Source organism: Erpetoichthys calabaricus, chromosome 16 (genome assembly GCF_900747795.2).
Source record: "Erpetoichthys calabaricus chromosome 16, fErpCal1.3, whole genome shotgun sequence".
NCBI classification, from domain to species: domain Eukaryota; kingdom Metazoa; phylum Chordata; class Cladistia; order Polypteriformes; family Polypteridae; genus Erpetoichthys; species Erpetoichthys calabaricus.
In genome coordinates this window covers 39,456,093-39,472,139 of record NC_041409.2, presented here as the reverse complement: position 1 = coordinate 39,472,139, position 16,047 = coordinate 39,456,093, and the positions used below count along the sequence as shown (strand labels likewise).

Below are 16,047 nucleotides of genomic sequence, written 5' to 3'. Positions count from 1 at the left end.
TTTAGATCTAATGACAAATAGAAGGTTACCCTTAATGGAATACAATTTGGACTTCTTGTTATATTTTCCCATTTTTATGATAATCTTTTTTATTATCTGTTCACATTTCATTACGTACGGTATGCGAGCTAAGAGTGCTTTAGGTGTTGGACAAGATTTCATAATGCCAGCCTTGTCCAAAGAATAATGAGTGCACTTTATCTTAATGGGTTGTAATTATTTTCATAGTTTGTTTTATGGTCATTTTGTTTTATGGTCACATATGATGGCATTAAGTGGGCTATGGTTAATTTTTTTTTATTTCAATACCCACCCACCCATTGACTTGTATACTTGTCTCATATGTTTTATTTTAGGCCTTCAAGTTGGGTATTGGTGCATTTTCTCAGTATTGTTAGTTCTGCAGACCATTTTGGTAAAGTTTTCAAAACTAAAGAGGCTCTTTCATTTAAATATTTTTTTTTTTGAAGAGGCATCAGCCAAATAAAATAAAAATCTAAAAGATTTAGTTAGAATAAGACTGAAGGCTATATCAAAGCATTCTGTCTCTTGAGGTCATGATAAAGAGAACAAGTGACAGATCCATAACACAAATTGTAAGACATTGAAATGCTATACATGTAAAGGTTTTTGTTGGTATTACCTTGAAGGGTAGCTTTAGATTTATTACTGGATTTGTTTTTTTAAATACTGCAGAATCAAGTAGGCATAGTGATCAATACCCAGTTTAACCAGCGGGCATCGCACTTCAGTTTACTAAGTGTCACCAAGGCTGTGTGCTTGATGGAGTCTGCATTATTGGCTCTGGCTTCTGATCTGTTAAGACTCCATGTTTATCCAGGTGGCTGCTGAGCATGAAGATCAGACCCCTGCAGAGGCTAAAGTAATTATGCCTAATGAGTGCAGTCAACTGGATTATTTCTATAACAAAAAGAACAAAATGCAGATAAATATGTTTTGTCATGCAATGTGCAGTGAAGAAAAAACACTGTATATCAAGGTAGACTATAATGTTATCTGCTTTTTCACCCCACATTACTTCAGTCAGTTGAGAAAAGGAAGACTTGACTTTTTCAACAAACGTGTTTACAGGGTCTGGGTTGGATCATCTTAGACCCTTCACACTAATTTACTGCTATTTCTTACTAGGTTATGTCACTCCCTGTGTCTTAGTTGCAAAAACTAATAGAGTTTGATTGTTGCTACATCTTCACTGTATTTCTCTTGTCATTTTCAGTCTTTCCATTTACTGAGTTGCTATTTGAAATTGTAATAATTTGATCAGTAGTGCTTTTACTGTGTTGTCTAGGTACAAAATGGACAACCTCCTGGTCTGTGGCAGTGGTTTTGAGGGAATTTATTATGATGATCAGTAATCAGTAAAAAGCTTCCTGAAATAATTTGTCTTTTCATTTAAGTCCTTTGATGGCAGTTTAGGGAATCAAGGGGATTGGCAAATCCGGACATTTGCTAATTAATACAATTGATAGAGTGACAACAGCAGTGTGAACAATCAAATAGTGTAGCTGTTAGTAATAGATGTTAGTCCAAATAGACACCTGTACAACAACATGATAGATCAGCTATATTTAAAAGAACTCTGGTAAGGCATATGAGGACAGTTTAAGGTTAAATGTGTCCAAGTAGTATTAAGCAGTCTGGTTTATTTGGAGTTTTGATGGAATGCTTGTTGCTTTGAATGTTATATTTGGGCGTAAAATGTATTTAGGACATTTGGCAGTAAGCTGTTAACTTCAATTTCCTTGCAGTAGGAATCAATGCTGTTCTGTTCTATTTTGAACTCCTTCTTGTATTCCCGTTATGTCTATGTAATTTGTTAGTCACAGGTATGTGTACTGATGCATAGTAGTATATAATCCTGTCATAGAGATTGTTCATCAAACAATTTTACAGTGCTGCCCATCACTAATCTGAAAGTTAGTTTTAATTACCATTTCCCTTTGTGTTTCCTTATTAGAATGCAGACCGCCCTTTTTGCCAGAAAATGGAGGATACACCTGTCACCCTACTCCTTGCCGCCAGTTCTCCCAGACCACGGTGATAGAGTATTTCTGTGATGAAGGGTATACGCTCAAAGGCGATTACAAATACCTCACCTGCCAGAATGGAGAGTGGTACCCCCCAATGGAGATCAGCTGCCGACTTGGGCAAGGTAGCTTTTCTTATATAGCCCACTTTTTCATTCAATAAAATATTTGTGTGTTGTAAATGTATTTTTTTCCCCATTCTCCTACATACCTTGAAGTTTTCCTAACATAACTTCCCCTTGTGTTTAAACTTCACTCTTTCTAAAGTGAGTCATAAAATTGACATTTGTACACATTTTATAATTTGTAGCTATTCATGCTTTAACTTGCTTGCATGAGATGCTAAAAAGATGCTTTTTTGGCTTCTTGTAAGAATAGGTGTTGTAGAATTTGGACAAACAAAACAGTTTATAGAATTTACCATATTCAAATAATAACATCTTTTCTATTATAGCAGTATTTGAAAACACCATTTTAACAAATCAGGAGATTTTTTTTTTTAAATAATTTGATTCTAATAACAATTTGTATATGATGTTAGTATTTTAAAATGTAAATAGTATCTCAAAAAGGAAAGGATGGTGTTAGCATGGATAATTGGACTTTGACGTTTTATGTTCTGTTGAAGTCATTTTAACTTGGAGTGAATCTGTGGAAGAAGAAGATGTTAAGGAAATGGAGAGTAGGTCCAAGGAAGGTTTGGGAAGGTCCTGATTGCCACGTATCTTGCAGTTTCCTTTTGTGGTGATTACCACTATGGAATTTAACACTGAGGCCTAAGTCAGAAGGAAACTAAGGAACTGAAGCTGTTCTTTGTCGGATGGCTGCATATCCATTTGGTTATTGTTTAGTCCAGTGAATTTACAGTTTTCTGCTTAGAGATGATTTTTTTTCTTCTATACCCTCCTGTATAATGGGTACACTCAGTCTGTTTCCATGGTTAAATTTACATTACAACTGTTTTTTCTTTTTTTAACTGGGTTTATCTTCAGCTAACAATAATTTCACTGCTGGATTTTTGTCATTATTTTGAATTGTGCACTGCATAATTGCCATTGTTAACTCTTAAATTGTGTTTATACTTATTTGAAGAGTGTTTTTAAGTATGTGGGTATGTGTATGTATATTGATTGTGTGTCCTGTACTCATTTATGTATATACATTACATGAGCTTAACTTTATTGTCCAACACTGGAATATTCCTTTGATACTGTCAGCAACAAATGCAAGCACATTCCTACATGCAAGATTAGGTTAGTAAAATAGAAATTGATTACCTTTATATTCATACAAAAAAAAATAAAAATAAAACAGAATTCTAGAATATACTGTATGCTTATTTCAACAGAATTGAAAGTGGCCTATTTCAAAGTTTTATTATTACCATCGTTATAAAACTATTTTGACTTCTGTTTGTTTTAAAATTTTGAAGAATGTATAAGAATTTTGAAACAGATATTTAAGCAGTGTGTAAGGTTCTTTAATATCTTAATCACTTTTCTCTTTGCTCTTTTGTAATATAACTCTTGAAGCCCTAGTTGCAATTACCCACAGAGAACAGGCCTAAATTGGACTATTTAAATAAGTTTATTTTTATTAGTTACTGACAGTCTCCCTAGTTCAGCGTTCTTCTTAAAATCGGTGAGCAGCTCCATTGTCTTCCCTATACAGTGGAACCTCGGTTCATGAACGTCTCGGAACACGTACAAATCGAGTTACAACGAAAAAGTTTGCCAAATTTTTGCATCTGTTCATGACCACACACTCGCTTGACGAACAAGCCAGTTTCCCTTCTGGTGTGTACATGCTGATGATTTCCGCACGTGTTGTACATTGTTCTCAGTCAGACGTGCGTGCGTACTTACTTTTGCTGTGAACTCTTTGTGCTCTATTTCGTTTCCCTTCCGGTTTGTACGCGCCAATGATTTCAGCATGTGTTCAGTCTCTCCCTGTACATTGTTCTTGCTCAAACGTGCGTGCTTTCGCTGTGGATGAACTCTTTGTGCTCTATTTCATGTGCTTTTGCATTAATTTTGCCGTTAACCATGACCTCTAAGCAAGTGAAGAGTGGTAGTGTTGGTGAGAAGAAAGGTTCGAAGGAAATTGAAATCGAATTAAAGAAAGAGATTATTGAAAAGTATGAGCGTGGTGTTCGTGTTACTGATCTTGTCGCCGAGTACAAGAAGTCATAATCTACAATTTCGACTATTCTAAAGCAGAAAGAGGCCATTAAAGCAGCTGATGATGCAAGTTACAGGAGTTACAGTGTTAACCAGGCAGAGGCCTCAAGTGCTGGAAGAGGTGGAAAAACTGTTGGTAGTGTGGCAGAACGAGAAGCAACTTGCAGGGGATAGCGTAAGCGAGGCGATGCTATGCGAGAAAGCCAGGAAGATTCATGGCGATTTGTTGCAAAACTATCCTTCTACGAGTGGTGAAAGTGAGGAATTTAAAGCCAATAGAGGATGGTTTGAAAAGTTTTGCAAGAGAAGTGGCATTCATAGTGTGGTAAGGCACAGAGAGGCTGCTAGTTCCAACGCTGAAGCTGTGAAAGGATTTGTGAAAAATTTCACAAAATTAGAGGAGGATGAAGGCTACATCCAGCAACAAGTGTTCAACTGTGACGAGACCGGATTGTTCTGGAAGAGGATGCCGGAGAGGACCTACATTACCCAGGAAGAGAAGGCTATGCCCGGCCATAAACCAATGAAGGAGAGGTTAACCATTCTGCTATGTGCTAACGCTAGTGGCGACGTAAAAATCAAGCCGCTAGTCGTTTACCAATTTGAGAACCCTCGTGCTTTGAAGCAGCACAATGTAAACAAAGCCAGACTACCCGTGATGTTGAGGGCAAACACGAAGGGTTGGGTCACAAGGACTTTGTTTTTGGAATGGCTGCATGAGGCTTTCGGTCCCGCCGTGAAGCGATATCTTGAAGAGAATAATCTGCCTGAAAATGCCTTTTTCTGATGGATGATGCACCGGCACACCCTACAAATTCAGTTGACGATATGGTCAAGGAGTACGACTTTATTAAGGTCGTGTTCCTCCCCCCCAACACAACTCCTCTTCTGCAGCCCATGGACCAGCAGGTTATTTCAAATTTTAAGAAGCTGTACACCAAAGGACTATTCGCCAGGTGTTTCAGTGTGACCGAGGGGACGTCTTTGACCCTGAAAGAGTTCTGGAAGAACCATTTTAATATTGTTCATTGCATCAACCTCATTGATAAAGCCTGGGAAGACGTCACATACCGGACCTTGAACACGGCCTGGAAGAAACTTTGGCCTGAATGCGTTCCTGAACGGGATTTAGAAAGTTTTGAGCCTCTTGTTGTGGATGAGATTGTGTCCATGGGCAAGAGCATGGGAGCATGGGTCTTGAAGTGGACAATGAGGACATCGAGGAGCTGGTCCTGGATCACAAGGAGGAGCTGACGACAGAGGAACTCGCTGAACTCCAGCAGGAGCAGCATAGGTTGCTCACCGAGGAGCAGTCCTCAGGGGAAGAAGAGGAGAAGGTGGTTCTAAAAAGTGATGTGATAAAAGCCATCATGGTAAAATGGAACGAGTGCCAGGATTTTTTCAGAAGAACCACCCTGACAAAGCGGTTATGAACAGAGTGATAAACATGATGAACGACAATGTTGTCTCGCATTTCCGAAAATTTTAATGCGTAGGAAAAGGCAAGTCACATTAGACCACTATTTTGTGAAGTCTGATCCAACAGCTAAACAGCTAAAAACACCAGAAACCCAAGAAATCACAAGAGAGAAAACACCTGAAGGAGAACATTCCTCCATTGCGGAGCCGGACTCTCCCTCAAAACTGTAACCTCCTCTCCACCCAGTTCCTCCTCACTTCCTTCATGCCAGAACTCGACTCATGCATGGTTAGTTTTCTTGGTTGTTTATGGTTAGTTTTTGTATAAATTACGGATTTTTGAAATGTTCATTTTTTTCCCTGTGCTTAAAAATCTTTTAAAAAAAAAAAAAAAAAAAAAATAAGTGTTTACAGCGATTGGTTCGTAAGGCTATTAGCATGAACTCCTGCAATGTTACTTTTCTTGGTTGTTTATGGTTAGTTTTTGTATAAATTACGGATTTTTCAAATGTTCATTTTTTTTCCCTGTGCTTAAAACTCATTAAAAAAAAAAGTGTTAACAGTGATCGGTTCGTAAGGCTATTAGCGTGAACTCTTGCAATGTTAGTTTGCTCTGTTCAAGGTTTTCTCATTGTTATTCAATGTTTTTACATTTAATTTACTATTACACTGTGCATTCTATGGTATAATTAACTGTTTTTGTGCTTAAATATCTTTAAAAAAATACATTTACATACAGCTCGTACAGTCTGGAATGGATTAATTGTATTTACATACAATCCTATGGGGGAAATTGCTTCGGGTCACGACCAAATCGGGTTGCAACCAGAGTTTTTGAATGAATTACAGTCGTGACCCGAGGTTCCACTGTATTTTAATTGGAGATTCTGCTCCTGGCAACACCGCTGCATCCCACCGCAGAGCCAAGCCCCTACTGGTTTTTGTAGTTCCCACAGCACCTTGACCTTCCACAAATCCTGCTACCTGTTGCTTCTCCTTCCTTCTTCATGTTCCATGGTCTCTCTCATTATCCCATCTGTTCCGCTGCTCAGTGGACTGGATCACGTTCACAACCTGGAACCACCAATCACCCTGTTACCTGTCCACCTAGCGTTTGCTGTTCTCTTAACACAATATTTTTTCTTACCCTTTAATGCTTGTCTGTTCCTTTTTCATTCCAGCCAGCCTGCAGCTGGTGCCTGCTAAGTAGCGAGCCACGTGGCAAACACAACCTGTAATGGATTGAGTTAAAACCATTTAATCAATCCGTAAAATTGATTCAATTTAAACACTCCTCCATCTTATCACACGTGTTCAGTGAAAGGAGCTGGGCCACTGCTTTGTCATAATCATTGAACTTGTGTCGTCAATCTGACAGTAGAATTTATTCAGTTTGTTAGGTGTGTGTGTGTGTGTCTGTTTTATACAGTACATTGAAAAAAAATGTATCGCCCAAAACTGTTTTTCCCATTTTATTGTCTCGGATTCCAAATGTAAACTATATCACATTATATTGTTTAAATTAATGACCCTGTAAATCCATATTAAAGCAAGACTTTTTCCACCTGATATATAAAACACATCGTGCCAAATAAAAAGAAACAAACTGAAAATGTTTCCACCATTTGCCATTAAGGAAAAACTGGGATATTTTAAGTCTTCTTCCCCATTGTAAATTTAAGGCTACTTTTGCTTAGGTGCCATGTATCACCTGACCAATCACTCAAATTACCTGACAACGGGTGATCCTCTAACAAACTAAGGATCAATATCCCCTTCTTGCTATAAGGTTCTGCAGTGTGGTAGAACTTTTCCACAAAGTAAACCAAAATGAAGACAAAAGTTCATTGAAAAAAAGTCATACGAAAGTGGAAAGAATAGCTTGTAAAAGGTTGATTTTATACTTCTGTGTTGAATCTATGTTATAGGCTACTCTGTCGAAAGCATTTGAATGATGTTTGAATGCTACTTGGTAGTGTTTGTAGCATTCAAGAAAAGCAAATGATCCATTAAAATGCATGCAGTTTTTGCTTCACATTTTCTTCCATAGGTGAACGTATTTGTCCCTCACATTTTTCCACTTTTTCACACATTTGTTGCCTCCCAAACCAGTGTTAGAAGATATTGTGCATCACAAATTGCCCTCCTTCTGATTGTCTTTGTATTGTTGTGATGAGGTAACTCATAAATATGTTTATTTTCTAACGCCTCCAACAAGTCTTTCTTTGATCCACATTGTGTTAGTTCAGAATATCGGAAAATGAATGGAAATGTGTTTCAAGAGATGCGTTATTTCTGAACAGGTGATAGGGTTTTGCAAAGGGTCTATGCTGATTTTTAGGAGGTGTGCATTAGGCTATGCCAGGGGTGGGCAAATTCATTCCTGGATGGCCACAGTGGCTGCAGATTTTTGTTCCAACCCAATTGCTTAATAAGAAGCACTTATTGCTCAAGTAACACATCTGCTTCATTTTAGTTGTCTCCCTCGTTAAGATTATGAACCCTTATTGCTTATTTAAGTCTTAAACAGCTGCATTCTTGGTTTTTAATTGCCCCTTATTAGCAATAAGATGCAAATGACAAAAGAAACCAGCAGTTATCCATTTTGCTTGTTACCCTTTACACCTGTGTGTATTTATCGTGCACTATTTGGTTTAATTAAATACTTGGAAGGAAAGAGAAGAGAAAAAAGTGAAGGATTGAGAATTACCCGTCCGTTTTACACTTCAAAGTGTTTGGATGATATCCTTAGATTGGAAAAGAAAAATCTAGGATATGAGAATGACTTGACATAGCAGAGTTAAAGCACTAACAAGCCATGAAATGTAATTATTGGCAAGGATTGTTTTCTAATTAAGCAACTGGGTTGGAACAAAAACCCGCAGCCACTGCGGCCCTCCAGGAATCAATTTGCCCACCCCTGGGCTATGCTATAGGGTCGATGCAGCAGTATAAATCAGCCTTGACCCTCTAAACATAGTTGCCGAGAGAAGCTACTGTGACACCAGTTGTCACTTTGATTGGGTTGCTGAAACCACTGACTGTAAATGTAGAGAATGTTCATGACTCTGCAGTCGCCAAAGCATTACACTATAAGGGCCATTCTATGATACAAGCAGCTTCTATGGGGACCAACACTGAACAAACAGCAAACAGTATCATACCATTCATGAAAAGAATCTCTATTTACTTGTGTTGCCTAATCCACATGCAAAGGTGTGTGCTCCCAAACACATTTACAGCTGTGGACAAATTTGTTAGTACCCCACCACGAATAAAGCAGAACCCACAATTGTCTCTGAACTAATTTGAAACTAACAAATGTGTTTTCCGTATCTAACAAAAATCAGACTTTGCTTTAGAGTTTTGATTAAACGGAATATTTCAATTAATAACACAAATGACATTGGCATGGACAACAATTATACGACCCTTAACCTAATATTTTGTTGCATAATCACTGCAAACAAGTGATTCCTGGAGCTCTCCATGAGTCCTCTGCACCAGTCCACAGGTAGCCTGGCCTGCTGTGCCTGAGCAAACTACTCCAGTAGTGCCTGGTTTGAAAAGGGGGTCTGCTGAAGTCAGCAGGTTTTGGTTCTTTCCATATATGTTCCACATGGTTCAAATCAGGGCTTACAGAAGGGCCACTTCAGAATAGTCCAGTGTTTTGTTCTTGGCCATTCTTAAAACGCTCTTAGCTGTGTGTTTTGGTTTATTATTCTTTTGGAGGAGCCATGACCTGCAACTGAGACACTGGGCAGTATGTTTCGCTCCAGAATGTCTTCATAGTTTTGAGATTTCATGGTTCCTTCCACAGACTCAAGGCACCCTATACCAGATGCAGCAAAACAGTCCCAAACATAATCAAGCCTCCTCCATGTTTCACAGTAGGTCTGTTGTTCTTTTCTTTGAAGCTTAATTTTTTCTTCTGTGCACATAGAGCTGAAGTGATGTGGCAGAAAGCTCCAGTTTGGTCTCACCTGTCCAAAGGGCATTGTGGGTTGTCAATATGCATTTTAGCAAATTCCAGTCCCTCACCAACCCCCAACCCCCACCCCACCCCCCAAACCTATTGTGTCTTCTGTTGAGCCTGCTGTCACTCAGATGGTGCTGTCAGATACTAATGCACCTTGACCTTGGAGTTCAGCTTGTATCTCTTTGGAAGTTGTCCTTGGCTTTTTGTCTACCGTCCTCACTAACTTTCTGCCCATTGTGGTGTTGACTTTCCTCTTGTGGCCGTGTCCAGGGAGGGTGACAGTCCCTTGGACCTTATACTTTTTCATAATATTTGCAGCTGTTGACACATGTCCTTCTTGTCTTTGCCTTTAACATGTTTGTCTATCATTTTCTTTCTGATATCCTCAGACAACTCTCTCCTTTGCATTCTCTGGTCCGTGTTCAGTGTGGGACACACACTGACACCAAACAGCAGAGTGACGACTTTTACTGTTTGAATAGGGTGAGCGACTGATTGCACAATTAGAAATGTTTGATACAAATTCAAGAAAATAGCTATTTTCACAAATTTCACTAATCCTGTAATTTATGATCTAATCTAGGTCTACCAACAAATGTGTCCAGGCCATTTTAGAATATCTTTGAAGAATAAGCAATGTTTGATCTCTTTTCACACTTGTTTGGATTTTCTCTGACATATCAAAGGTATACCGGTGTACATGGGACACTTGGTTTTCATTTAGACCCTTTTTTGGCATACAACACTTTTTTCAATGAGCTTTAAGATGACCGACAAATTTGTCCACGTCTGTATGTTTTATTAAAATATTGTTAAATAAACCACTTACAGAAAAGTCTCTTGTGAACAGCTAATAAGTACCGTAAAACAGAATTGTGATTTTGACATCCACCTTTCCTCTAGTAAGTTTAAGTTTCTTAAATTTCACTTGGGATCAATAAAGAATCTCTATCTATCTATCTACTTTCTTTCTCTACTAAAACATGACATTAAAATTTTCTTGATCATTACTACAAGTAACAAGAAATTACTAACAGATGTAAAACGCAAAAAAAAAAAATTCAGTAAGTTTTAGAATTTGTGAATTTCTATACTTTAACTCTTCCATTATTTGGACAGTTTACATTTAAATTAAGTTTGTTGATTTTACTGACAGTAGTGTAGTTTCATTTTCTTTTTGTTTATCTGCTTTTTGCTTGTCAATTTGATTTAATAAAACCCCAGTGATGCTACAATTAAGTGTTTAAAACTAAATTTTGTGGTCTTCACTCATAGGTAAAGAACTGCAGTCTTCTTTGGGTGTGCCTGCACTTTCCATTGTTGCCTCCACAGCCAGCTCAGTTGCACTCATTCTCTTGTTGGTGGTCCTCTTTGTTCTTCTTCAGCCAAAACTTAAGTCCTTTCATCACAGCAGGTAATTGAGCAGCCTGTTTAACTTCTCATGGTTTGGTTATATACAGTTCATGAAATTATGATTAGTAAGTGAGCTAATCTAATAAAAACATTTTTGGCAGAGCAACAATGGTTGTTTTACAGAATCACAAAACAGAATGTTTTAGTAGAATTCTATAGAACCCTTGGAACTGATCTGATTTGATATTAAAATTCCTACATAAAGAAAAACCTAATATGGTGTACCTGTGTACACTGAACATTCTCATTATTTGCAGCTAAGATTTCCTGCTTTAAAGACGTCAAAATGTAGGGCTGAGGCACAACTGGCACAGCATTACAGCAGACTGTATGGTGCAATGTATACATGCTTATTCATTTCATTTTAATTTGATAAAGTATAATCAAAATAAAAATATGTAGGTGCTTTAATTTTGCTTAGAGAACAAACGTTCAAAGTGGTGACGTGCAGCATATTGATTTAGGAATTTAGCTGTACTCTGTGCACGTGACAGCTATGTCCCTGCAAAGCCCTTTTTGATTTAACAAAAGTATGTTCATTTTTCTTCAGTTTGTTTAAGATATAGTGACTTTTATGGTCTCTGTTGATCATGCAACAATACATTCCTTGACAGTGTGTATATAAAATTTAACAGAAGAGAAAGGAGAATCATTTGTGAGACTTGACATTAGCTACCAACAGTTTACATCTAATGTTCAGCTTGTAATAGCAATAAACATGTTTTTGTTAACTTTGCACTGTTATCAAGTTATAATGGATTTTTTTAAAGGCTTAAGTAATAAATGACAGTTTTACAACCAAAAAACCCCAACTTGTCCTTTTCTTCTGGATAGTATGAACTTATATCCATATAAATTCAGTTTGCTTTACTGAAGAGTATTCAGCAGTAAGTTGCACAATATCTTTATTGTGCTTTATATTATTAGAGTGAAATTCTGCTTGTAGGGAACATTTTTTTATAGCTCAAACATTAATATTTCAGTCATTTTTCTTTTTTTCTGTTGTCTCATAGGCGTGACCAGGGAGTGTCTGGTGATCCTGTGTCAATTGTGGTTGAAGGTGTACAAGTGTCTCTGCCATCCTATGAAGAGGCAGTTTATGGGAGTGGAGGAGCTACCATTCCACCGGTTGAGTCGAGAGTTCAGATAGTACTATCAGAGGGACCAGGTGGGATGGATGAACCCCACAGAGAGGAAGATCACATAGGACAAGCTGAACTGAATCAGTCGAGCAGTTGTCAAAATTCAGAGAGAGTATTGGTGCATCAAGCTGCTACTTCCTCCTCCTCTTCCTCCTCATCCACCTCCTCATCTTGGGCCTTTGAGCATTCTGGGGCTGCTGCCTCCCCACAGAGACAAGACTCTGAGAGCAGTGACCGGCAAAGCCAGTGTTCTCTCACATTCACCAATGATTTTTCAGATGGTAGGCATGTTTTAAGTGCTTTTGTTAGATCTGGGTGTCACACCAAAATTGTGACTATCTGATAACACCAGGCAGCCTGGGCACAGTTCTGTTTTTTTTTTTTTTTTCTTTTTTTTTTTTCTTCCCATTATGGGGTTTACACGTCATCAGCATGGGGTTCTTCATGTTGCTTTTTATATGCTAAGAGTATTACATTTTTTTTACTGAGGGCTTCTTATTGTTGCAGTATGAGTGAATGCAAGAGTATGTGTGTGTTTTTCAGTGTGTCTTATGATTTGGGTTTTACTTGAACGTATGAATAGATGAATGTACCTTGAGCTTCTGTAAAGTTTTAATTTCTTCTTAGGACAAATAAAGTGTAATAAACCCCCGAAACACACACAAGAACTTCTGGCTTGGATAATAACAGGGCTGCTGCCATCTGATAGTAGGGCTGTAAGTAAGTAAGAAAGACTTGATCAGAGCTGCTCAGATGTACCACAGGTTTACATTTAAAGGCATTAACATGTAACTAGATCAGGTCCAGCTTGTTGTGTCCACAAATAGAACATGCTAAATAAAGTCTGTTCCTTTCACAGTTCCCCTGGTTGGTGGTTGAAGTTGCCAGCATTCTAGGGCCAGAATGATTCATCATTATGTGTTGGTAACAAAGTGACTCATTTCTTTTGCTGACTTAATAAAACATTAACCAGGATAATGTAACATCTTCCTAGACATTAATGTGGGCAATCTTCAGTCAATATTTCATTGTCCGGAATACATATTTTAGTTCTAATTTTGATATGCATGCTTTTACACCATCACTTATTCACATACTGTAATTGTCCAGTCCCCCTCCTTCCTATTCTGCTTCATCAGAACGTATTGGATAAAAACCCATCCAACCTTAAAATAATGTTTAAAATAAGCTTAAACCAGTTCTCTGAAATACTGAACACGTCACTGTGTGTAAACTTAGTTACTCGTCATGAGATGTGACCATTCATCCAACTTATTTAACACTAGAATTCCCAAAACCAACGAAAAAACTTTTAATCCTGGCCCACCTTAAATCGGTTCGCACTTCTCCGTCAGCGTCTTTTGTGTTGTAAATGTGTTGATAAGCAAAAGCAGCAAGCAGCCTGGTATCCTATTCCCCTGCCCACCGCCACAGCTCAATTCACAAAGAAGGTTCTCAATGCTCAGTGTTTACTGTGAAGTGAAGTACCTGGAGTTGTAGAGGGTAAATAATACATCGTCATTTAGAATGCATACATTTCATGTGTGTTCTGTGTCTACAACAATCTATGTAAACACATCGCTAAAGCAGAAATGTTTTTCATGTTTTAGTAATAATTGACAAAATGTAGACATGAAGTGTATAATTTGTGAAGCCTGAATTCCAAATATCAAATAAACACTTTCACAAAAGATACAAGTATAACAAAATAAGTGCACTTTATACAAGCATATAACCAAAGAAAAAGAAAGCGTGTTACTGTAGGCTGTTGATACGACAGCTTGCGTGGTGCAGCTGTAAGAACTGCTGACTCCTAATCAAGAGGTCGCCGGTTTGATACTGGCTACCTCCCAAATTTACTGTTTTGATACCGGCTGCCTCCCAAATTTACCGTTTTGAGTAGTGAGCTGCTCATATTGTTAATATTATACAATAAAAACATACATTTGATCTGCGTCTGTAACAGCCGGTGTAAATTTATAGTACTTGTCAAAGTTAGCGTTTTTTTTTTCTTCATTTCAGTTTTATTCTCTTAGTCACGTTCAGGCTCCCACAACCCCCAAACCCCCCGATCTGACGCGGCTTTAAGATAAAGACGTGAAATACCACCTCTTTATTTGAAAACCGTGTCAGATCTTGTGTGTGAATGAGACTTGGACTGGGAAAACTGTGGACGTGGGTGTGAGTGGTGTGCGTGACTGGGAGTGATTGGATGTGAATTTTTTTTTTTTATTCAGTTTTATTCTTGTGTGTTCCTGCTCACACTGAATTACTATACACCTTCTGGTCCATGATGTCAAAGCCACATTGACAAAAAAAAGAGAGACATAGGTATATAAGGTATGTCTGAATTGTAATGTTGTATTGGCTTTTGTGTTAATTTTCTACTCCAAAAAAAAAAAAAGTTGTTTCTTCCCTCATTTAGCAAATAAACACATTAAAAATGCATTTCCACATTGAAAATTTTCAGCTATGTTTTGAATCTTTCATTTTTAAGTATTAATTTTATAAATTGAGTGGCTATGTTTAATGCTGATTCTAAAGACCTAACTGTAGGTTACTTGGGAAAGTTACACAAGTATGTTTCCATGTTATGAACAGCAGGAACATTGTAAGTATGTCAACACTAGCATTTAGTAGGAGCTCTTTTGCATTAAGTTAGAATTTGTCATTCTGGGAAGCACTGTGTCATTCTCATCTTGTGTTTTTTTTTCAGATATCCCATTGCTGAAGGAAGCCTGAAGCTTGATTGTATCAGCTGCCTTTCTTGATGGGTTCGCCTGCACCTTCTGAAGTCAATGGGAGTGTCTTGCTGGTGCTCACCTTGGAGTTCCTCTTCAGCTGTCCTCTTTATCCAAGAACTGTTGATCTTGATTTGAAGCCTGGGATGTTTTAGCTGAAGTCATCTCTTCAGAAAAAGGGAGGCCACCTTCTTTTCCTCTATTGAGGAGCCTGTGGAACTGCTTGCCTTATTTTAACATTCATTTTGACCAAGCAGCAAGCAAATTAAAGCAAAGAGTAAACTGATTCAATGGCAAGAGATAAAGGACACCAATGCAATGAGGTTGTGACTTCCATATTGTCTCCCAAGGAATGTACAGGTGTGTTTTGTTCATGCAGTTTTTGTACATCCAATCATTAACCACACGCACTTTGACACTTGTAAAAATGCTTTATAAGTAGCCTGTATTTAATCACTGTTGTAAATTTGTTCACCAACAACACTTGGATATTTCAAAGTACCGTTTCCTTTTTCTTAGAAAATATATACTTCTGTTGACACACACTCAGACACACGGGGTAGTTAATAGCCTTCAGGATTGCTGTTCTGTACAGAATCTCTTGACATCAGTGCAGTGCTAGTTACATGGTTCTGCAGCAGTTGTTTACATCTATTTCATATTCCATTTTTAATTAAGTGCTTTAAATTTTTTAAATATGAAAGGCTTTTTAAATTTAATATTTCTTTTGGATCTTATTTGCTTATTCATAGTAATATATCACTTGCTTACAAGCTTTTTGTGTATTTGAAGGGCTATTTGTTAATGCCTCAATTATCAAATTTAAGTGGATTTTCACTCCATTAAATTTTTTCTTTTCCAAAGAAGTGGGAGATGTTAAATTACAAATAGTGCACTGAAAATGATTTGTTAAATGTATTTTTTGTTCTGTTATCCTCCTGTTAGCTTTCATAATGGCTATACATTAGTCCACAAGTAGCTAATTATAATAAAATAAAAAAAAACTCTCCAATGGTTTTAAAGCCTAACATTTACATTGTAGCTCTTGTCCATTATGAAAGCTACACTTTTTGTATGGTTTTCTTTTTTTGCACGTAAGAAAGGCTTAAATTTCACTGGCTTTAG

At 37.6% G+C, this 16,047-nt stretch overlaps 1 protein-coding gene across 1 annotated transcript in view; it reads left to right on the top strand.

The window, feature by feature from the left end:
• The window catches only part of susd6 (sushi domain containing 6), an 83,749-nt gene extending 67,964 nt beyond the window's left edge, over window positions 1-15,785 (top strand). The window contains exons 3-6 of the mRNA XM_028821193.2: window positions 1,979-2,173; window positions 10,902-11,040; window positions 12,053-12,462; window positions 14,898-15,785. Coding sequence (XP_028677026.1) covers window positions 1,979-2,173; window positions 10,902-11,040; window positions 12,053-12,462; window positions 14,898-14,923 — 770 coding nt within the window. The 3' untranslated portion in view covers window positions 14,924-15,785. The remainder of the gene's footprint in view (window positions 1-1,978; window positions 2,174-10,901; window positions 11,041-12,052; window positions 12,463-14,897) is intronic.
• Window positions 15,786-16,047: the final 262 nt, after the last annotated feature.